At 49.2% G+C, this 24,938-nt stretch overlaps 1 protein-coding gene across 3 annotated transcripts in view; it reads left to right on the forward strand.

The window, feature by feature from the left end:
• Positions 1-24,938, forward strand: part of LOC144899579 (uncharacterized) — a 79,551-nt gene that overhangs the window by 51,450 nt on the left and 3,163 nt on the right. For all 3 annotated transcript variants that reach the window (XM_078792480.1, XM_078792481.1, XM_078792482.1), the window contains one exon: positions 23,355-23,489. In XM_078792480.1, coding sequence (XP_078648606.1) covers positions 23,355-23,489 — 135 coding nt within the window. The remainder of the gene's footprint in view (positions 1-23,354; positions 23,490-24,938) is intronic.

The following is a 24,938-nucleotide window of genomic DNA, read 5'->3' on the forward strand; positions in this document are numbered from 1 at the left end:
TATAGGACCTCACAACCCCCCAATCCCTGCATCCCCCCCTCCCCGACATTAGCAGGAGGTCAGATGTGCATGTAGGGCACCTGGCTCTCCACCTCCCCTTCTCTCTCTGTGATGCTAAATGTCAACCAGCAGCAGCATCCACACACACACACACGCACACACACACACACACCGCCAGCCTCCTCTATTTTCATGCGGATGCCAGATCATCACATCACAAAGCCATGCAGGGCCAATTAAAGCTGGGTGTGTGTGAGAGAGGGAGAATGTAGCTGTCAAGTACTGCTTCATGCTAACTTGGTGGCAGCTGGAGCACTCCTGCAGTATCCGCTGTATGTACCTGCATGTACTACTGTATGTGCCTACATGTAGTATCCGCTGTATGTACCTGCATGTACTACTGTATGTGCCTACATGTAGTACTATATGTACCTCCTATATAGTGGATAATCTAAGTGAAGCTTTGTGTTGTCGGTGACCGTGTGTTGTTAACATTTATTATTGTACCTTTTTGCCCCACCCCCTTTTGTTGTTTTTGTTTTTTGTTTCATTGACTTCCTCATTTGTAGATTGAGCCGTGGGCCAATTAAAAACAGGCTGCAGGCTGCGGACAAACGGCCCCAGGTTGTAGTTTGAAGTTGTAAATAAATGAAAGGATGTCTTTGTTTGCTGATTGGTTGGAATCGTCCTCCACTTATCATTCTTACATGTCACACAAGTGTAAAAATAAGCTAAGCACCGTTTCTACAGAACGATGTGAAGTACAGCAAAACAATGCGCCAACATTAGTTGATAATAAATGAATTTGATATTTGCTGCTATTTTCTATTAGAAGTTTTCTTGTGCTTGTTTTTAACGAGGGAGTGGATCATCTGCCTCCGCCTCCGTCTTTGGCGTGCGCCGGCGTCTTGCGTGGCGATGATGTTATTAATGTGGCGGCTAATGGCGGCGCATGTCTCCCGCTGATTGTCTGACTGACTACGCGTCCTCACCGACTGTCGGAATGAGGAGGTGCGCCTCCAGTTAGCGCTGATTGCAGCAGCTGCCAACACATGCGTCGCCATGGCAACAATAACGGGTTGCCGGGCAACCGTGCTCTTTTAGGGACACTGGAAGAAGCCCAAAGGCTTACTAAAAATATGTACAGTACGTGCATTCCTCGCGCACGGATGCCCATCCAGCCCGGCTTATTAGCGTGCCGTGGAACGCCACTCGGCATTGTCCTCCACCCGGACCCCCTGTCGGCCATCTTGGCTGCTGCGTCTCGCCTCCCCCATTTGCAACAAGACTCACGCGGAGGGAGAGAGGCAGGTGGAAACAAAGCATTCCATCAGCGTCGGTGACATCACTGCAGTCAGCTCAGCTGTTTGGGCCCCGACGCTAAAAATAGGCTGGCGCAAAAAGACCATCGCCTATGCAGAAAATATTTAACTCCTGACCTCGCCGCTCTCTGGAGAAATGCTTTTCCTGCCTCATGCGGGGAGGGCGGGGGGCGGCCGAGCGGTGAAGTGTGCATTTTGCCAGTGCAGCAGCACACGCTTCCTTTATGGCAGGACCTGAACTCACCCGAAGGCATCGCGTGTTGACGTACGCGGCACATGAACGCATCGCAAACGCACAACATGCGTCATGAACAATCACTTGGCTTTCAGCGTTTCAGCCATTTTAGAAGGCGGGTTTCATTGCTCTGTTTGCAGTATTATTGACTTCCATGTGGTGACACAATAACGTGCGTACTGTACATCATGTATGTATATCATATTTCCTGATATGATATAGAGGATCTTTGACGAGCGTTTTTTTTTTAATTCTTTTTGTCGTCCCTTCTTGAAAACAGCAGAGGACTCCTGTTGGCGTATAGAAGATCTTTTTTTGCAGAAGGTCTTTAAAAGCAGCAGATCTCTCCTGGCATATAGATTATCTTTGAACAGTGTTGCTTGTTTGAATGTCAGAAAAGGTACATCTCTGCTTTGCTTTTTCTTTGGCTTTTTTGCGTCCCACATTGAAAGGAAAAGGAAACAATGAGTGTGGGAAGAGACGAGGTCCGACCTTCCTGAGGTTCCGCCGTCATCTTGTGGTCCAGATTTGTGTGAGGTTGTTTGGCAGCCGGCCCGCATCCACGGCGCGTGCTGGGGTGGGCGGGGGGGGTCACGGCACGTGCAGGGGGGGCATGGCACGGCGTCGGCCCCGCCAGGCTGGCAGCATCGAGGAGCGTGAAGGCATTCAGCGGCGTGAATGTGTCTTTTGTCCCAGAGCGGCGTGCCAGGCGAGCGCTAATGAGGCAGCTCTTTGTGGCGAGCCTCTCAGCATCAAGTGGGCTGCCGGACTCATTAACCTGACTGCTGCAAATAAAGCAGGCAGGCACAAGAGACGCCTATCATAGCACACTTAAGGCCCCCCTGCAGCCTCCCACCGCTCCTCTGATGGGAGCCAAAAGCGCCGCTGGCCTACTTCAGGTGTCCCAAATTAGGATGGAGGTGATTTCCTCTCCTTCACACGGCCAGCTTTAATCCGCCGTTAGCGCATCACGCTAACCTGCTAGATGCGGCCTGGCGTGGAACCGGCCGCTCATTCGGCGTCCGCCGAACTTTATGGACTCCAGGACACTTTTTTGTTGCTGTGCCGCAAATAGATTCCTGGAATGGGATTGAAGGAGCAATTAGGATTTCATTACGGCCGTTTAAAGGCGGCTCAATATGCATTTTTATTAAAGCGCATTATCTTCCCAATCAGCCTTCATTGGGCTGCTGGAATTGGACGGCATTCCATCGACTCGCCCGCACCTCCGCACTTTGATGCCATCTTTGGATGGCCGTCACGTCCGCACCGACTGATGTCATTTAGCTCGATCATATTTATACCCATACTGTAATACCGTATCTTCATAACTTTAGCATTAGGACTTCAGGGGGGGCTAGCATACGACGGCAGCTAACGGAGCCAAAAGGAAATATTCATGGGAAACATCAAAGACGTGTTGATGAACGAATGTTTACATCAGAAACAGCACAGCGCTCCTGTCATACACAGGATCTTTGTCTAACAGGCTCTTTTTATATAAATGATCTTTGACTAGCATTTTTCCCATTGGTCATTCAAAAACCGGTCGTGCTTCTGTGACTGCAAAGAGGATCTCCGTCATATAGAGGATCTTTGGCATTTTAGTAGTCACTCCTTCCTGTCACATAGAGGAGCTTTGTTTTGAATTTGTGCAGCCTGTCCTTTAAAATTGGTGTAAAAGAAATCAGCAAAAGCGCTCCTGTCATATAGAGGATCTTTGTCGGGTGTTTTTGCAGCGGGTCCTTACACGAGAGAGAGATCCTGTCACATATAGAGGACCTTTGCAGTTGGTCTGGAGTGCTCCTGTGTGTTATAGAGGATCTTTGAGTAGCTTTGAGTCTCTGGTGCTGCTATGTAGTATCGCTACTGCGTACAGGACGGTATTGATTTATTAGCCCTGTTTCCTTTGGGGGGGGGGGGTGATGGTCAGCTAGTACAGGAGAAGGCGTCTAGGAAAGGAAGGGATAACTGATAACTGAACTTGAGTATTTAAAGGTACTGATCATTACTATCATTGAACATGGGGGGGGTTGTCAGCTGGCCGTGTCTTCTTTTTGTAGCCCCCCCGCCCCCGTGATTATCCGCAGCCGCTGTTCCCCATTTGATGAAAGTCAAAGCGGAACAGCAGCACCCTGATGAAGTGACAAGTGGAATACTTAGTTAATCCAGCAGCCGGGTTTAGATTTCAATTAATTTCTCCTCTCGCTTTCTTTCTCTGCTCCATCCTCCCCTGGGGGGGCTGTGGCGCTGCTGGGGGGAGGGGAGGAGGCGGCACGTACAGTGGGATGATGGAGAGCCTTTGAGGTGGGGGAGGGGAAGCCATAAAGGAGAGAGATGCTGGGCGAAATGCCTGCACAGCACTTTCACGTAGAAACGCTGCAGGTCAGGGCGGACGGCGGCGGCGGTGGCGGCGTGCGTTTGTTGCATGCTACACGCTAGCCGCCTGCTAGCATGTCTGCATCCTGACTGTCAGCGCCCTGAGGCCTGAACAGTGCTCTCTCTCCTCACGGCGGCTTGCAGCTACTTCTTACACTTTTCTTTGTCATTTGAATGGGGAACAATATTTCCATCGGGTCCGCCATTTTGGATCCATCCAGCGTTTTTAAAGACCCCCTGCTGGTGTTGACGCTAATGGCCGAGCAAATGAGAAAGTTAATGCATGCTGGAGGGTGGGGGGTGCCGGAGAAACGGCGGCCATCGTTGTCATCCGTGGTGTTGGTAGACATGATGGGGGGGGGCTGGCCATCAGCTCTCATTAAGATGACGCTCCTGTAGCCAACAACACTTTTCATTCACAGAAAGGCAGTAGTACATAACCCAGTATGCAGTACCTGACCTAATATCATGCAGTATCCTGGTGTGTAGTACATAACCAAGTATGCAGTACCTGACCTAATGTCATGCAGTATCCTGGTGTGTAGTATGTAGCCCAGTATGCAGTACCTTCCATCCCGGACCGGCCCAGTTGTGCCAGGCCGTCTCCTCCCCTCCCCGCCAGGAGCAAAGGATGCTGGGTGACAAATGGAGGCTGACATCTATGCAGCTAGCAGGCCACGCAGGATGCAGGCGGGCGGGCAGGTTTGCTACAAAACAACAAATACTACTACTACTACTACTACTACTACTTTCATTGCATCACAATAATGTTCCCCTTCCATAGCACTTATAGCACTCCTTTCATTAGAGGATCTTTGATTCACGTATTTTTGCAGGAGGCCTTTGTAAACAAGCAGAGCATTCCTGTTAAATAGAGGATCTTTGTCTCAATTTTTTAAAGTAGGTCTTTAAAAACAGTTTTACTGTCTATAGATGATCTTTGGTTTCATACAGACTCACTTTTTGCAGTATTTTTGCAGTACGGAGTACAGCATTGCTGTAAAATAGAGGATCTTGGTCTGGTCTTGGTTTGCAGTAGGTCCTTGGACATAACGCCCCAGCAGACGAACCCCACGTCACGTCTTCGTACGTTGTTCAGGCATGTCGTGTTCGTACGTCGACATCGTGATCAGGCACGCTAGCCGCTGCGTCGCCAGCTAGCTAGCTTATCTGTGAGTCGTGGTGCCGTTTGAAGGAAAGTGCAACCTTTGCCTTGGGCCTTAATTATGTTCAATTTGCCAAGCAGGGCCTGAAACCATTGGAGGGGGGTGGGGGGGGGGGGCTCTCTGACCTATTTATCAATGCAGCTTTTTGCTGGCTCTGCCTCCGCCGCAAAAACAGACGGGGAGCGTGTGAGCCAGCCTGAGGAAGGCTTCCACGCAAACACTGGAGGATCCCTAACGAGCTTGGCGCGTCCACTTCCCACACGCTAATTACTACGTATGTTGCACCGCGTCAAGGAAGTCTAAAAAGAAAGAACCGTCTCACCTTTCCAGTCCGTCCAGCAGCTTTATATCCCGTCAGGCCTGGGATTTGGTATCCATGGGATTTCTAAGCGGGAGGAAAGGGATGGATGCATCTTAAGGAAGGTCAGAGGTCAGCACTTTATTGTGAAATAGGCTGTTCATCAAAAGATGGTGCCGTTTGACGCCCCTGCGCAACCTGAAGCTCCATTGTTCCTTTGCCCCCCCCCCCCCCCCTCCTCCCAATCCAAGCGTTCCATGTTCACATTGTGTGTTCAGGAGCGTAAGCCGTGTGTTATCTATCTCGCAAGGCAAAGCGTGTGGAGCACAGAGAGCGGAGAAGCTTCTTGACGTGAGGTAAACACGGAGGAGCCCATTGACCTTTCATGATAGCTTGTGATAAGGCCAAATATCCGCGCGGCCCAAATGTCAGCTCACTGTATGCGTTATAATGACCTCACTTGGTATTTTCCTCCTCTTTACGTTTTAATGCACGGAGCGCGTCCTTCCCGGCCCGTGCAGGACCTCCGTGCTCCGCCGAGTGAAGAGCTGCTTAATGCTTTCTCATTAGGAGCTTTTATGCACGGCCAAATAAACAAATGCTAATAAACTCATTATTTCTCCACCAGCTCATTTGCAGGCTTTGAATATTCATGTCGGGCCAAAAACAACGTCGACTGCAATTATTTGGATTTTTTTTTTTTCTGGAGACGGCATCTTTGCCAGCGTCGTCTTTGTTTTGTGTTGTCGGGGCTTCAGCAGCAAACTTTTACATCCGACGTTTTCTTCTTTTCTCTGACCTCATTCCTCATTTCCCATTTTCCATCCCAGTCATTCGGGAACACGCTGCATGTGTTAGCATGTAGCGCTACCATAACATACGATGAATGTGTGCTGAAACGCCGGCCACTGTGACACGACGGGAAGTGAAGAATGAAACGAAATGCGATCAATGATGAGTTCGAAGTCGGCTTGGAGAAATCCAAAGCTCGGCTCCCTGAAAGCCGCCATTGAGACGCCACACAATGCCGCAGCCGTCTGCTGTTATTTGCCGTCGGTGCATCCCTAATGCAATTTGACTTGTTGGTGCAATTGTGTGGAAGAGGCTTTGCTTATTTTCCCAACGTGTCAAGGAAAAGCTTTTAAAGTGTCACCTCGCTCTTTCCCTCCTTCCCAAAACCTTTTAGGTGGCCTCTTTCTTCCACCTTATTTTCTTCCACGGCGGATTTTTCCCGGCTGATTTTCATGACGGAGCCGTGTCCGTCTGTCCCACATACGAGGAGGCCGTGATTCAAGATGGCAGCTGTCTGCCTCCCGTCTTCAGCGCTGAGACGCGGACGCGCATCCTGGTGATGCTGAAGTCACGTTTGTCTTCTGTGGGGCCGTTTTTAAAAAAATAGGAACGAGACAACCAAGTAGCAGATGAATAATGCATGTCGGCCGTGGGCCATGTCGTCCGTGAAGTGGGAATACTCATTCCCGGCCGGGCCTTTGGAGGAAATGCTAATTCACACACAGGACGTACGCGCTCGCTCATATCCGTGAGGAAGGATATTTCTTCATAAGGAATGTCCACTCAGCAGCTACATCAACCTTTAACGGGGTGACCCCCCCAGCCCCCTACCCTTCCTCCATTGCTCTTAAGTGCTAAGTCACCAGAGCAGGGAAAGCCCATTAGCCTAAAGACGAAGACGCAGGCGGGGGGGGGGGTCCAGTTGGAGTGATTATGCTGATTGGATGTAGCAGCACTAGGTTGCTTAGGTCAGGACTAATCAGCTTCAGTGTGGAAGGAAGGAAGGAAGGGTCCCAACCCGTTTCAGTGTTTTCCAAAGGACTGCAATGTATTTGTGGTGCGCTATGTCCATTATTATTATTATTAGATAACATGACTGGAATTGTGGCAACTCAGATCCCTCCTGCTACGTTTTCTTCTTTCAGTGGTATGTTTATCCCACACTTCCACCCTGTCATTCTATTCTTTCCTCCATTTTGGGTTCAGGCCATCATTAGCATGTTCCTGCATGAAGGAGATGAATGACTTCATATGAATTCATATTTTTTTCTCGTGTCGACGTTGAGATCCTGATTTGCACGCGGCTGTCTGATGTTTATTTCATCTCACACCCGTTTCCTCCTGGCAGGCACGGAAATAACGTGACCTCCTCATAAACTCCAGCAGCGTGGGGGGGCTTTGCGCCTCAAATGTGTCACTTCTTCCAAATCAAACTCCGCCGCGCGTCGTTGCAGCATTCCGCTACCAAGGGATCATTCCGGACTCCCGTTTTATTATTTCTACTTTGTTCCGCTAGCGCTGCGCTCGTAACGGAACACGCCCGAGAAAAAGACTGTCAGTGGATTTTCTTCTTGGCGGCGTAAACATTTTGATGAAAGTTTTTTGCGTGCGCGTCCCCTGAGCTGCCTGGTGCGTGACGTGTGGGTGGTGTCGGCGTGTTGCTGCCGAGGTGATCACGCTTCGCTTCGCTTCGCTTTGCTTCGCTTTGCTTCGCTTTGCTTTGCTTGGTTTTCTTCTCGTTTGCCTCCCGACAGCGTCGCCATCTCACCAGGATTTAGGAGGAGAACAAAGTGGAATACTTGGCAGACGTGCTGCAAACCTTCACGCCTTGACACATTTTACCGCAATGTCTTAGTATTTACTATTATTACTCCTAGTACTATCTTAATAGTTAATTATAATACACCCATTATTCATCACACAAGTAAATAGTACTCTTATTTGCACTTTTTTATGGTGTACAAAGTACAAAATGTACATGGCATTTTACGTTCACAGTTTTTCCAAATATCCGAAAAAATCATTGCTGTAAAAAAAAGACAGATTTTGGCCTAAATTGATCATTTTTGAGTATAAAAATGTCAAAAGGAAGTAAAATCCAAATACAAGGCCTTCAGAAGACGCATTCAAACACCTGTAGTTATCTGTAGTATTCCACCCTGGTCGCTAGGTGTCAGTAATGTTGCATTGATGAGACAACAGCCACAACAGGAAGTACGCTGTCAAAAAAAACAGGCACTTTTTAGTCTGTTATGTCTTAAAGGGAACTATAGGGGCGTTACTTTAAGTCCATATTTTTATTTAGTGTCCATGTGTGTGATAGCTGGGGTAGGCTCCATCTTGCTATGACGGACGGGTTCCCACGTCGCCACCAACGAACGCATGAGCGCCGGCCTGACTTTTAGCGGAGGCCCATCTGAGAGGTTTGCGTTTGCGTCTGCCAGATTGTGAGATTTGGGGATTGGAGGTGAGTGCAAACCTGCGCATCAGCATGTCTTAATCCCACACGGCCGTAATCTGGGATTAGCCATCATCTCCTCGCTGGCTCCCAGATGACAGCGTCCACTCCGCGCGCGAGCGTTCACCCATTGGCCGAAGCGGGGCGGCGGTGGGCGTGGCAGATGATTGTTTGTGTCGCCCAAGAGGAAGATGAGGAAGATGAGGGAAAGCTTTGCAATCATGGCAGCACTTTTAACATCGTACTCGTTACAGCTGTCACACATTGATTTATGGACAGGCACTGCAAGCACTATTGCTTTCCTCTCTCTCCCTCGCCGTGTGTGTGTGTGTGTGTCATCCACCACACACACACGCACACACACACAGCAGCCGCCGCCCACATAGGTCAATCTCATCACCCTGCTCACTGGCACATGCTGGAGCCGTAATCCTAAGGGTCAGAGGTTGGCTTCATGCTGCTCGGCCTGACTGAAAGGGCAGATGGGACGCACACACACGCACACACACACACAAACACACACACACACACATATAAAGACAGGCAGGTCAGCCTCGTGCTGCTTTGAAGGCCAGATGGCTGCACGGTGCCATGACGGCGGCCATGTTGTCATTGAGAGGACGCTGTGTGGGTCATGTGGGATGTTACGGCAGGACGTCGTGGCCTGTCATCACCACCATGTTGTTCTGCAGGGAAGCTGGAGCCTATCCCAGCTGACTATGGACAGGAGGGAGACTCCGTCCTGTCACTAAAAAAACACAAAACTTTCACATAGATATCCTGCACAATTGATGGACAAGTGGTCCTGCTTGATGGCGGCCATGTTTTTCCACCAATCTTGTTCAAGTTTAGCACACGTGTGTTTGCCACTCCCTTAATGGTGGGATTTCTCCGTGATTATTCGTTAATATAATTATATGACATTTCCCATTGACTTTAATAAAGGGCCATTCGTATCTGGACCGAGGTCAGCCATCATTTTGGCGTAAACGTTGCACGTATCGCAATCAGCAGGTCCGTTTCCAAAACTGCCCCCGCATCCTAATCTGCTTGCCTTGCATCTGCGCGGCAAATGTGGTATTAAAAAAAACTGCAATTTGAAAGGAATTGAATACATGTATAATCTGCTTGTGCGGGATTAGGAGGCCGCATTAGAACAAATCTACAAGACACAAAGGGCACCGAGCGGACAGCGAAATATTCCCTCTCCGTCCCCGCAGAGCGTCAGCCCCCATTTTGGGGGCATCACCTCGCGATGCTTCCATTGCCGAGTGAAAAGTGTCTGCTTTGCGTCTGCACGGCTTTGGCTTTGTTGACTTTAAGCGTACGCGTGTAAAAATAGACCAATAAGAGGCTTTCATGTGTGGTTGCCACGGAAACAGCATCTTTTGGCATGAAAAGAGTAATCATTTGTGTTCAAATGTTTTTTTGTCATCACATCACGGTAAATAAATACAAATATGCAAGGTTAAATACAAATATTTATGTCATTATTGTAATATTTGCTCACAAAATGTTTGATATGATCTTCAAAATATGTCAAAATCTCCAAGTGGTGAGCATATGGATTCATATATGTTCATATTTTAGTTCACAATTTTATTTGGATTTGGTGGATCAGATTTGGTGCGTCCATCCTCGTACTTGAGATGTCGTCATGCTCCACGAATGACGTCTATATCCGACATTTTGATGAAGTTATGCCATTTTTATGCCTTATACGAAAAAATAAATATGTAGTAAATAAAATACTGCAGCATAGTAGACAGCTGTAGAGTACTATTACTATTACTTACGATGATGGTGTAAACACATTGGTAGGTTTCACGAATAATAAACTGTACGAATTACCGGAAACATCAGCGTTTGTCCTGCAGCTAGCTAGCTAGCTAGCTAGCTAGCTACGACAACAACAGTTTGTTGGAGTTTGTTTGGATAACATTCAAATTTGGTGTGCTAGAAACGCTACTTGAGACGTCGACGGCCCCCAAAAATGGTATCTCTCACCCGCTGTTTGTGCAGTTTGTGCGTGCCTGTTAGCGGCGGCGGCGGCGGCGGCGGCGTCAGGGTGGCACCTGCATTATGCTGTTGGGTCGGACGCTAGCTCAGCACACTCTACCCTCCGGTAAAGTGTCCTAGCCTGGCACGCTATTCTTTTATTGATGAGTTTGCGTCAGCAGATCTTCAGCCGCCATCAACGACGTAACCGAGCGTCGGTAACGCCGCCCCTCCCCGCCCCGCCTCATGTTTAATGTATCCACCTTAGCTAATAAGGTCAACTAGCAGCCAAATGGCTAACAGCAACCTATACATTTTAATGTCAGCGCCCAACAATGGACACGCGTCCGACACAATAGGAGTCACAGCGGAGGTGTGCGACCAGCTGGGGCCGCCCCCACCGCTCCCCTGCCCCGCTGACCCCCAAAGGGTCACCAACCGCTCACGTGGCCTTTCAGGCACCTCATGAAAATGTATAGCGAGGGGAAGTTGCTTTGTCATCCAGATAACCTCCACGCGTGGCGGCCTGATAGGGCGCCATTTTAATCAAATCGCTTGATTGTTTGCGAGCGTGGTCGTCTGCGTGATCCCCGGCAGATGTCTCTGTGGCTTTGGCTCCACCCACAAAGGTCACACGGCTTTTCATGTCTTCAACGTGAGGCCCATTAACACGGGACTTTATGGCTTCCTGTATGGAACGCCCTTGTCACTCGCACTCTGCTTGGGTCCCTCTTGCTACGTTTTCTTCATTCAGTGGTATGTTTATCACACACTTCCACCCTGTCATTCTATTCGTCAGGCTATCATTAGCATGTTCCTGCATGCTAATGAGCTGAATGACTTCATATGAATTCATATGAATTCATATGAATTCATATGAAAAGCTCGGCTTTTTGTGCCCCGCCAGCGGCCATCTTGACTGGAAACTCAAATCCATGTAGGTTCTGAGCTCCTGCTTCCATGTATTTCCTTGTTGTGTGGAAGGAATGACAGGGGCAAAGACCGGTCACGCTAACGGTTGAAAGATGCATCTTTAACTTTCCACTCCGCCCTCCTCGGACTCTTCTTCCCAAATCTAGCGAATCTGATTGCAGACGCCGGCGAAGCGGAGCCGCTTCACGGCGCCGCAGCACGGCCGCCTTTCCCCACTTCTGTGTTTGGAAATGCAAAAGGGATTTCATTCCATTCTGTCTCCAAATCCTGCCTTTTTCCCGTGATTGATTTGGGGCGAGTGTATCATCCGGGCCGCCCTTTCTGGGCCGCCTTTGTACGCCAGGCACAAAGGACGCGTGGAGCCATCAGTCAGCAGCCCCTCGCCATTGTTGGCTTCATTCACGGTGGACGATTCGGGTCGGGTGGGACAGGTTAGGAGTCAGACGGGAACACAAAGGACGTCTCCGCTGCGGGAGGAATATTCCTCTGCTGCGGCGGCGTTGCCATATTTGTTGTGTTTTACCGGCGAGGCCGCGTCTATAGCGTTCATCTCAACGTGATTGTCTTTAGCCGAGCGTGCCGGCGGCCTGACGGCGTTCCCGTTTGAAAAGCTCGTAGCACTTTGTCGTCTTCTTGGCCTCGTCTTGAGGCTCATGTCGCTCGCACCGCTGAGAGCGCGGCGTGCCGTGTTGTTCTAAAAAGGAGAAGCCGATGGGGGGGTGTGGGTGGGGGGGGGGGGCAGCGCTTTAATCTGATTAGACCTGGCTAAAATCCCAAACAGGAGCTGAAGTGCAGCGCTTGTGGTTTTCTGAACGGCTTAGGCAAAGTCTGTAGCATGGAAATAATCTACTCTTAAAGCCCAGGAAACAAATCAGCGGCGCTAAGGACATAAGTCGCCGTCATTACGCCGTCATTACGGGGGCGTTATGCGGTCACTGCCACGGGGGGGCGCTGAGTATCGTATCTCACCAATATTCAGTTTTTTTTATTTTTACTCCATGACGACGATGCAACCGACCTGCGACCCAAACATGGCCCTTAGGCCACATGTTGGATATCCTGCATTACACTATAATAATATATCCGCTTGGCTTTTTATCTCTTCTATCTTCATGTGACATATTTACTGTGTGTGTGTGTGTGTGTGTGTGTGTGTGTGCTGCCAGGCGACTTCACGGCTGCTGAATAATGAATCAAAGCAGAGTCGCGCTGCAAGCAGCACAGCTTATTTATTTATTAATTTATTTATTTGGGATCATTTTACTGCCACGGAGGCCTGCTATCACCTCTTTGATACGCGCTCGAACATCCGCAGCGGCAGCAGCGTAGTCGTGTCCAAAGCACCGGCTCGCCGAGGAACGTTTAGCCTTGGAAAGATTCTTTTTCTCGCTTTCCGCTGGTGGCAGGCGAAGGGGAAGATGGAGGTTGATAGAAAAGTATCTTAAATACACGCAGGCTTATTTCCTGTGTTTATATTACACAGGAAATAGTAGTCGGAATACTCTTCACTGCACGTATGTTGATTGTGTCGCGTGTCCGCTAGCCTCTTGTCTCACGAGCAGCACGAAGGCTTCCTCGCATCGGTCATGAAAGTTCTTCCCGCTCCTTCGCTGGCGTCCAACAATATGGCCGCCCGCGGGCGTCGGGCCGTAATGCGATTGATGGAGAGCAGCTTGGCAGCGTCGGACTTCAGTAATCAGCTGGAGTGCTGGCGCCGGCTGAGCAACACCTGCTGCTGAGGGAAGTCGCCGCGGCTAATTGCGGCCCGACGCTAGCGTGGAGGTGGACGCACGCCGACAGTCGGGTGTAATGTAATTAGCCGCCATGTTCTCCTCCAACCAAATTCCATTATGAGTTTTTTTGCATTTAATTTAGGCGGCCCCAAATGAAAGCGTATCGGCCAGGAGAGATAATGAGCACAAAGTGATGGCGGAATGCGCACGTAACCACGCACGACATGACACCGCCTGCTGAAACATTCATCCTGTCATTACCGCCGTCTTGCTCTTCATTTTCTTCTTCTCTTGTCACGTACTTGGCTTTCTGGCTTCCTTTTGACAAATACCACCACGGACAGATGCCAAAAAGTAGTCCTTAAACAAGAATAACCCGTTAGCATTACCACGAAAAATGTCAGAGAATAAAATAGCAGTCATTTAAGAACAAAGACGAAAAAGTTGGAATACGTTGTGGTGGTCTACTTTCCCGCCAGTGTGTTAATTGCTGTTGATTTTCCTGCAGCGCGCGGTGCAACCATGCCTCGCGTAGCCGCCCTCAGCCAATTTCCATCTTATTACGGCTATCTACGCCGAGCGCTAGCTGCTCCCTTCCAGGGGAAATTACTCTCCATTGAGTCACGGGGGTGGGATGGGGGGCGGGGGGGGTCGGGGCTTGTTCCCGCCACCGCAACACTGATGAGCCTGCGAGGATTTCGATCAGCTGTGCTAAAGTCTTTACTGCATGGTTATGATTATTATTAAAGCTTCAATTGAGGCTGAGGACTTCCTGTTTGTCTGGCCTTCATTATTACCATGTGATCCGGCTGCTGCATGGCATCAATAAACACGCCGCCGCCAACGCCGCCGCTGCTTTTCTTGCACCGCACTTTCTCACGTAGCGACACTGAGCGACACAGCTCATCCAGGAGGACGCTCACGTCATTAGTCGTAAAAAAGTAAGGAGAAGCGGAGTGTGGAGGGGAGGAGGGAAGGAGGCACCTGCTGTGGCCCAGAAAGGTGCACTGTATTCGGGCACACGCTCCAAGCAACCAGGTCTCTGGCAAACCTCATTTTTCCACACAAACCATGTGGGGGGGGGGGGGTACTGTCATGGAACCCCACGTCCTCATGACTGTATTGGAAAGATTTACTTATCAGCTTGTCGTGTTGTTCATCATGGCGTCATGGCATCATGGCGTCATGGCATCATGGCGTCATGGCGGTCGGATGAGATGCTGACTCAGCAGAAGGCCTGTCCCCCTGATTATTGGAGAGTCATGCATGCAGGACGCCGTAAGGGAGGCAGGAGCTGCGGGTGCAACTGCAGCGTCTGCAATCAGGATGAAACCGGTTCCGGGTGCAGGAGGAAGATTAGGAGGAAGAGGAAGTCGCTGTGTATTTTAGTCAAGGCATCGTAAGAGCGATGACGTCGGCCAAACATCCCGACCTCATCCTCTCCTCAATAATTCATCCAGCCGAGCGGCCGCGCTTCTCCTGAGCGACGTTTAAACAACGCAATCAATGAGGAGCGCGCCCTGCGGCCATGTTGGGCGACTGCGGGGGTGCACGCACCTCCACGCGCCCCTCCCCCCACCCGTCCCATCCCATCCCGCTGTCAAGCGATGCTCCTCTTCGTGCTGCCGTTATCGCCTCCTCTCCCGAGGCTAGCGCCGCTCCTGAGGAGAGGATGGGCACCAGACCCCTGGGGGGGGGCGGCACCCCCTCTGATTAAAAGTTGCCGACAAAGACGCTCCATAATCCTAATCTGTATGCGGCCGCGACGGCGCTCCGGGAAATACACAGGCAGCCATTTTGGAAAGGGGACAGCACGGTGCGTTTGTGTAATGGAGGACAGCGTGTGCTAACGCTCGCTCGGCGCTGAAAGCTGAAAAGCTCCGTCTTACCTGCCAGCCTTAAAATCAGAGCAGGAGGAAGGTGAGCCGTTCATCTTCGCAGCCGAGGAGGGGGGGGGCTGCTGGGGGGGTGATTGCATGTCTCCAGTGATGCGGGGGTGATTTCTTGCGGCAGGCCGGGAAGCGCCCCAAGGCAGGACGGACGGTGGAGGGAAATGGAAAAAACATTTTTAGGGGGGGGGGGGGGGTCTGGCCTGCAGAGGAAGAATAAAACAAGCGCTCTTATTTGCTTTACCACTTCCTGCCCCCGTTTTAAGATGGGGAGTGAAGCCTGCTCTTTAAACACACGAGGGGAAGTCGGATGCTGGAATTTACGCAACTTAAATCCGGACTGGGATTATTATCATGTTAGGTTGGCCAGCTCAACTTTAAGACGTGTAGCGAAGCCTTTTTGTGGGTGCGTACACACGGGGGCAGGTTTATCTCGGTAGGGGCGGGGCATCAGCAGCATCTTGTCCATCAGGAAGCAGCTTTTTCTTTCATTCATTTTATCATGTCACGATGCATTCAGGGGCCGCACAGCAAAGGGCGTTTTCCATCTTTAAATGGAGCTAAAAACCCATTTGTGGGCTTGTGATGTTACGGAATAGGACCGTGGGATCGGTACCCCCCCCCCCAGCTTTCAGAATTTACTGGGGGAAAAGGAAGCCGGCGTGTCGGAGACAAGAGGGGAGGATTAGGAGTCTCAGCAAATCAGAGGAAAGCGTGTAGCGGCGAAATCTCAGCATCGCTTTGTTTTGCTCTCCCGCCCGCCTTTTGTGTGCGTCTTCAGCTCTGCCTCTCTTTGATAAGACCGTTCTGCCTCCGCCTTCCTGCCCGGTTTCTTCTCACACAACTTGGATCCTCGTTCAAGTCCAAACGGGCTTATGGAGGACACTTCCCAAAGTCAGGATGCTCCCAATCCCTTCCTAATCTGTCCGTAGTGGAACAAAAGCTGTGGTGACAATGTGATGTCCTACATTTGCTGTCTCATGAAGCGCACAAACCGGGACCAGCGTTCCCAGTCCGTCTCCACGCATGAGAAGGAGATGATGCTTGGAATTGCACAAGTGCCCTGAACCCTTGAGCTTAGGAAGGAATCCAACCAGAAGCCTTTGAGGTCCTCTTATTCCTAATATTTTGTGCGTGTGTAGCTTTAATGCTAACGAGCTGTGGCGGTCTGTGTCCCATCCTACTGCAGGACAATGTTAGCAACACAAGCATATTATGGGATGCAGGAGAAGGTCAAATCCCAATCTGGCGTCACCAAAAAAAACATCCCCACGTCCGCCTTGAGGATCCTCGCCTTGTCCCGCCGCCGCCCGCCTTCATCGATAGCCATTAATTACGCGGCCACGGGCCGCATGATGAATACGCTTCTGATCGGTTCCTTCTCTAATCAATGGCCGCTAACGCTCCTCTCCACGTCTGGCGCCATCAATCGAGGAGCGGACCGTTTCTATCGACAGCCGAGGAGCCATCGATATCATTAGCGCCGCAGAGTGAGGAGTGGTACTTCCGTGACAAAGATTGTTCACGGTGGATGATGATTGACAGCCCTGATGTTCTTATAGATCCGTCACTTCAGGTATCTGATTGTTGTACTTCTCAGAGCTGTACTTCTTGTGTACTTTTTGTGTACTAGAAAGTAGAGCAAAGTAGCAAAAGAGCAGAAAGTGAGGATGAGGACGGCGACCGAGGTCTCCATCCAGGTTCTTCTCTAAGCTCCACCTGATAAGGCCACGCTGCCTTTAATTGGACGCCAGTGTTGTTCCCCCCGGTCCTGTTTACCGCATTTATTCACGTTGCCATGGAAACACACACCCCCATCTTTGTTTTATTATACTTTTACCTCCCGGACGCTTTTAATCGCCGTGATATCAGCTCGCTGTTGGCATTTCCACCGAGGGCTTGCAGCCTCCTTCACCGCTCGCCCACACGCTCGGCCATCTTGATTATTAGTCCCACTTCCTGCCGCCGCCCTTTCATACTTCCTACCTTTACTATCGTACTTCCTACCTTTACTATCATACTTTGTACCTTAATTGTCGTACTTCCTGCCTTTTCTGTGGTACTTCCTGCCAAGTCATCCCTTGTCCATCTTTAATAACAACATATGGTATTTCTCACTTGGGACGTTTTTTATGATTGCTTGTGTTGCTGAACTTTCCAGCCAAAAGTAATTAAAGAACGAAATGGCAAATCGGGCCGGAGTCTCAGTCGCAGGACCCGCCGAGACCTTGACAGCGGATCATGTTCACCAGTCACGGCGGGCTCGTCTTGGCGGGTATTGATGGTTCCGCCGCACAGCGCCGGTCACGTCCCCTCCACACGGGACCCCAGAAGAAGAGCAATACGAAGGAGGGAAGGATTCTTTGTAGCACCACGGGGGGTCCTGACACGTTTTAGGACGTCTAGCTAGCAGTCCGGAACGGACGCCACCCAGCAGCCTAGTGGGCGTGGCGGCCGTATGAAATGTTTATTTCTCATTGGCCTACGGGGCACCTTGTTAATTCTGCCTAGCAACAACATACAGGAAAAAGGATGGATTCTTCATTGGTGTTTATTTTTATTATTTAGTTTTAAATGCATGCCTGATCATATTGTGTGTGTGTGTGTGTACATGTGTGTGTGTGTGTGTGTGTGTGTGTGTGTGTGTGTGTGTATGTTATGCTAATCCTATGACCAAATGTTAACTCTACCTTGTTAATGTTCTTAAATACGCTGCTACCAAGCTTTAAGGCAACCCCGTGTTGACTGCCTGTCATAATATTGACATCAGCGTGTGGAGGAATATTGGAATCTTCATCCTGCAGTGTGTGCGTGTGTGTCTGTGTGTGTGTGTGTGCGCGTGTGTGTGTGTGCACCTTCTCCACCATGCTATTATTATTTCCCTCGCAGCTCTCATTCGGCACCACTCGCCGCCATCCTTCATTTGACCTTGATGCGCTGCGGTGCCCTCTGCCGCCACGGTTGGCGCTGGCTGCGCTGTGTGACCCCCCTCCCCCCGTATACACCCGCTCCGTCCCCCCCGTGGCTCGCCAACGCATCATTAAAGACACACACATCAGATCAATAGTTCAATGGGCTTCAGGTCAACAGAGGGAATTAACTGAGCGTGCCCAATCATGGGGAGGGGGGGGGTTATGGGAAAAATCATTGGCTCTGATGGTCACACAAGTGAGGAGATGTATTTAAATATGTCCCAAACACTACGCCTCTACGCCATGCCTCAATGAACCGACGCATCTTCTCGTGAGACTGTAAACGCCTCACCTCAAATAGACACCTGGCATCATCATACAGAATGTCTCATTGACCAATATGTCGCTCGACTTACCTGTCATCAATAGTGGCCTCTGCTCCACTAAATGCCACGCCTCAGCCAATCACATTGTACGCTGTAGGCCTCCTTTCAAATAAATGCCTTACTTCAAATAATTTCCAATAAATATCTGTTTGCCTTGCTATGTTCACTGTTAACGCCACCTCAGAGATGCCTTCAGGGCTGTAGCTGTAAATACCTTTCCCTAAATAAATACCTGCTGCTACTACTATACTATAGTTAACCAAGTCAGATACCAATCTATACGAGGTTCATACTGCAGTATTTGAAACAATGAGGCGTGTATTCTCTGCATTGGTTGGGGATGGGGTGCTTCTCGTATTGTCTGGTCCTCCTCCGCTCTGCGGTGCTTTTGGATTGCAGCGGTGCATCGTGGGTATTTATCACGGCTCTCGTACGCGAGGATGGGCCTCCTGTGCATTCCTGGCTTTAGCCTCATCTCTTTAATGGCCGCCTAATAGCACAGAGCAGCCATAACATGCATGGCTGCACCGTGATGCGCCCGGCTTCCACTCGCTGTCTATTTTCACCGCATCGGAGCCGCGGGATGGAAGGAAAACCAAAGGAAAGCCTTCTCCTATCCGTCTCTGCCCGTCGACGTGTCCCCCGGGGGCCAACGTCTGAGCGGCCAGATCAAAAGTAGAATCAGAGAGGCGAGCCGTGTCCGATGGTGTCACCGGCAGAGGTCTCTGCCGCCGCAGTCGAGCGTCCACGATGGCGGCGGCCGAGGGCAACGATCTCTATCAGCCCAGATAAATTCAGTCAAGATTCCGCAACGTGTGACGCCGCTCCTCCGAGCCCTCAAATGAGGTCGGCCGCCATCGTCTGGATGAGGCAGAGGTGGAGGAGGTGATGCGCGGGAATTCCATTCTACATTCCGTCCCTCTTCTCCGTGCTCTTCCATCTTCCATCTTCCATCTTCTATTGTGTATGCTTGTGGCGTTACGTCTGCGGGCAGGTCATTAAAGGCAGGAAAATGGCTTCCTGCAAGGCAAAAACCTCCAAGAATGGAATGAGAAACGCCGCACCTCAAACAGACACCGAAACAATCAATACCTGTCTAGCAGTTATGGTGGCAGCCTGTGCTCTAATAAACACCATGCCTCAAATAGACACCTGAAATATCTACATCCATCTATCTGCTCACCATGCAATACGACTCAATGGTGGCCTCTGTTCTAATAAACACCATGCCTCAAATAGACACCTGAAATATCTACATCCATCTATCTGCTCACCATGCAATACGACTCAATGGTGGCCTCTGTTCTAATAAACACCATGCCTCAAGTAAATTGTGAGGTGTGTCATCCATTGAAACAAACGCCACGCCTCAAATAAACACCTATTCCAATGATTCATTATTCTATTCCTTATAGTGGCGACCTCTACTCTAATAAACACCATGCCTTAAACTAAACCAAAGAAACAAACGCCACGCCTCGAAGAGAAACCTACTGTATTAATAGAATTTTTCTTTTCATAATACTGGCAACCTCTGCTCTAATAAACACCATGTCTCAAATAGACACTCAATTAATATCCATCTATGTGTATATATATATAGATATATATTGTACTGCGTATTAAATACCATACCTCCGTTGGGGATTGGGTCTTTTAGCACACAGACAACAATCAAGTAAAGCAGCGCCCCCACAGATCATTACATCTGTGTGTGTGTGTGTGTGTGTGTGTGTGTGTGGTAATAGTAACTTTTCAGTGTGTGTGATTAAAAAGCGAATAGCACCAACAGAAGTGATCTGGACTCCTTAATGCAACTTTGATGGTTAACAGGATTACACGGGGGGGAGGCAGTCACACAAATCCTTCCATGAGTTTTTTCCACGTTGATCCGAGGTGGAGTTCTGTGCTCCAATGGAAGCCAAAGTATTTGACTTTGTTTTCTCATTAAAGCTTTGGTGTTTTTTTTTTTTTACACAATCCAATGCAGGAAACACATCAGCTCATCACACTTGATTGTTTCACACACACACACACACACACACACAAATCAGCAATCAGCACAAATACACCCATTAGACTCCAGGAGGAGTGGAAACATGGAGGAAGGATACACTCTGCTCTCCTGTGATTGGCCGGATCAATTTTAAAGCAGCCTTATTGATTGCGCAACGCACATGTGATGGCCTTTGTTTATATATTCACTCTTACTGCAATCTATTAAATATCCTACCACTGTGTACTGGATATGCCGTCTGTGGCCTTTGGGGGCCCTTGGGGGTCCATGGTGGCCCTTGGGACATCGTAGAAACCAAATTGAGGTAAAAGTAAAAAATACACAAATATAAAAAATACAGGAAATGATGAGCAAAGGATGAAACGGTCAAAGATTGGGCACCCAATGTTAGCATGGTAATGTTAGCATGGTAATGTTAGCATGGCAATGTTAGCATGGCAATGTTAGCATGGTAATGTTAGCATGGCAATGTTAGCATGGCAATGTTAGCATGGCAATGTTAGCATGGTAATGTTAGCATGGCAATGTTAGCATGGTAATGTTAGCATGGTAATGTTAGCATGGTAATGTTAGCATGGCAATGTTAGCATGGCAATGTTAGCATGGTAATGTTAGCATGGTAATCTCACCGCTAACATTAAACCCCATTTTCCCAGCGACATCATGCTAGGTTAGCCAATTCAAGAAAAGCAAAACCATCCAACTGGCAGCTGACATCATTTTAAGACGTGTAGCGAAGCTTGGGGAAGCGTTTTATTCAGGAGAGATGATAGGTGGTCAATGCTGTCCGTGGTCTGGTGGTTTGGGTCTGCATGGTGCGGGCCAGGCTGCGGTCTTAGGTCTTCAGTCTTAGGTGGTTTCATCCAGCTCCACAAGTCGCTTTTTAAGCACCCCCGTCTGTCTTTTTTTTTTCCTTTATTTTAATCCACAGCGCCACCCCCCCCGTCCTCCCCCGGTGTTCTCTGTCACCTTTTCACATCAGCACACATTCCCTAATTGTCTCCTATTGGGTGGGAGAGGAGGAGGAAGCTGAGGAGGAAGCTGAGGAGCAGCCGAGCACGGGTTTAGATGTCATCCTCTCCTCTCCCGCTTGTCATGACTGCAGGAGATACCTGCCTAATTGTAGCTGCAATGGCTGCTTGGACCGAATCACGCTGGTGTGTGATTCCCATGTAGGTTGGCGCTATTCTTACCGCTTCTGGCCTACATTCTGCAGCATTAGCGAGGCCGCTGCTAGCGTTAGCGCCACAGTGCAAAGCGTGCCTTGAATGCAGCTTGACCTCGATGGGAAGACGGAGCGAAGCCGACTGACCCGGCGTGTCCTCTTTCCTTCTCCGCCATCTTGCTCGTGCGTGGCTCTGCCTCGCTGTCCTCACCTCGGGTCCTCGCTCAGAAGGCGTGCAGGCAAATATCCATCATGTGCGGCAAGATGGCCGCATGCGTCGTCTCATTTGGTGGAAGGAAATTCACACTCGGATGTAAAAATATGACAATGTTGCGCCATCTTTTTTTATGCACTTTTGCTAAAATGTGGAGCAGCACGGTGGTGAAACTGCTCTCGGGGGGGTGGGGGGGGATTTACTGCCATTTTCTGGAGCTTTGCTGAAAAAAATCAATATTTTCACATGACAGTATTTCATATTCCCATCATGTTTGAAGAATACTAATTGTGGTACTTTGTCTACAATCTGTACAATCCTCTAATTTTTCCAGAAATTAATTTCAATAGTAGAATATTACAAGTATATATTATCCTATTTACATATGAATATAACACAAATAAATAATAGAAAATATACCAGGAATAATCTTCCAAACTGTTAAGCACAGAAACATAAAATTAATATTTTTGTCCTTTAAATTTTGATTTCAAATGCGGACCTTTCACAGCTAAATGCTTGTTTAGCCGTCTATAATTTTGCCTGAGTCAATACATCTCCGCCATAGAAAATAAGATGCATTCACGGGTCATTTCAGTGCTTTGATTTCTGGCCTCCCTGGATGTGTGTGTCCTCCGTCCTGTGTGAGGATATTTAGCTCCCAACAGAAGCAAGAAGGAGGCCTTTGCAGGATGTGCCGGGAATGTAAGATGCGTTCCGGAGCATGTGAAGAATAGCAAGCACGGAAAAGGTTCGCGCATGCGAGGAGTGTGGGTGGAGGAGCAGCGGATCAATAGCACTGCTGCAAAGACATGTCCATTACTGACTTCACTACACAACTTAAGACCGCCATTTTTCACCAGCATGCAGGCCTTAGTGCATTATCACACTCTTAACGTGTGTGTTTATTCCCCACCAACACACACACACACACACACACACACACACACAGCAGGAGTGTGTGAAAGCAGCCCTCATGTGTGAGCGTCTAAGTTTGCAAAGCACAGATGGGAGAGCGCCACTAATACGCTCGCATTGCTTGCCTGTAATTCATACTCCATCACTAATCATATTATTCACACACAATCACGCCTTCAGTGACCGTTGTGGATGAAAAATTCATTTCAAAAGAAGCTTAAAATGTGTACTTTTTTACTCTCTTCTGACGGAGAGGAACATGTTTAAAATGGCGTTGAAATGAAATATGTAAAGAAAATAAATCGGAGAAAATGGAGTCCATAGGGTTTGTTGTAGCAATGTCGCCCTCTCGCGGACAGAAGCGTTATTGCAGTATTGTCCTAGTCGTAGAACGAAGAAATACTATACAGTAGCTCCTTTTAAAAAAGGAAATACTGACATTTAACGCTAGCTTGTTTCTCTGAGACTTAAAAATGATTAAATTGATGAGTGTTAATTTTCTAATTAGCTTTTGTTTGTGGTCTCTGTGTCTCCTGCAGCTCCAACAGCCCAAGGATGCCTCCTCATCCCGGCCGAGTCGAAAGTGTGAGTGATGCCTCCTCGCCGGGCCGCATTAATATGCATGAGAGCAGCAGGAGGATCTGCCCCATGATGTCATTGCAGCAGCCTGGAAGGTCAGCGCACACACACACACACACACACACACACGGGTTTCATTGGGAAGGTGGACACTGACTCGGTCTGGATTTAAAATTACCCAAAAAAATCCTGAAAATAGGAACAATCTGTTCCAGCCTCAAACTGTGTCCATTTAACATCTTCATGCAAGTGTAAAAATAAGTTAAGAAACCACAAAACCACTTCTTAACATTATGATGATTTAGAATCATACTTGAAAAAGAGAGGAAGAGTGTGTGTGTGTGTGTGTGTGTGTGTGTGTGTGTGTGTGTGTGTGTGCACGCCACTTGTAATGGGATCATCGTCTGCAGTCGATGTGATCGATAGAAAGCACGCAAGCAGCTGAGAGCTTTTATGGCCCAAAGAGGAAGTCGGGCCGGCGTGCATCACGTTACACGCGCGTCACACGGTGCTGCTGCTACACCCGTAACCTTTCACTCCACACGCATCACCTTCCTTCCGCAAGCACGGGACACACGCCGCCGTGGGACGGGGGAAATCATCTTTAGGGGGCCTTCTGTCTCTTTTCGATATTTTCCCTGCGCGTCTTGTTACATATAAAATAAAGTGAATTGATGATGAATTATGATGCTAACTAGCTTTGTTATCTGTAACAAAGATGTCGACAACACAGAAAGGAGGAGAAATGCTAGCAGATGGCGTGCGTCTTCCGTCTTCCGTACGTCTACATTAGACGTAATCAACATGGCTGCTGGCGCGCAGGCGTACCTAATGAAATGTCAGTATGGCATGCAAGGATGTTGTTGCCAGGAAACATTGACGAGCGAAGGCCTTGGATGTTGGCGTTCCACATGCATCAACGCGTTCCTCCTGCAGCGGCGGCGCCGCCCATGGATCCATGGATGGCGCTGCAGCAGCCGTGGGCGGCACGTCGCCACGTCGCCACCGTAGCAAATCAATATGGCGCCTTCCATCCCAGCACAGTTGGACCTTTTCCTGAAAAGGCGGCTGATTCACGCAGAAGGTCACCTCTCTGCTGTTGTTCCCAAACGCTAGTCTTCACAACATACGTGTGTGTGTGCACGTGTGTGTGTGCGCGTGTGTGTGCGCACGCATGCATGTAGTGAAATTCCTGCGTGGACGCCATCACACTGGAATTTCGCAGGAAAAATATCGTGTTTTTGGCAAGGCATGTTCTGTATGCTTGTCCTGCCATTTGTCGGCCATATTTGTGGAAAGCATATTGTTAGTGTGTCGCTTTGTATTGTGGCGGTACACGTATGTCGGCCATGTTTGTGGTGTGTACCGATTTACAAAGGATGTATTGAATGACGTCACAGCGCAGACGGTGTCGGCCATATTTGTGGAGGGTGTTGCTATTAATGGGCTTATGAGGGTAGGAACCAAAATCAATGAATGCGGGACACATTCCATAAATATGGCCGACATACCCGGTGTGTGCAGCGACATGCTGTCCCTCAGAA

This window comes from Doryrhamphus excisus, linkage group LG7 (genome assembly GCF_037039965.1).
Source record: "Doryrhamphus excisus strain RoL-2023G ecotype Guam linkage group LG7, RoL_Dexc_Guam_v1.1, whole genome shotgun sequence".
NCBI lineage: Eukaryota > Metazoa > Chordata > Actinopteri > Syngnathiformes > Syngnathidae > Doryrhamphus > Doryrhamphus excisus.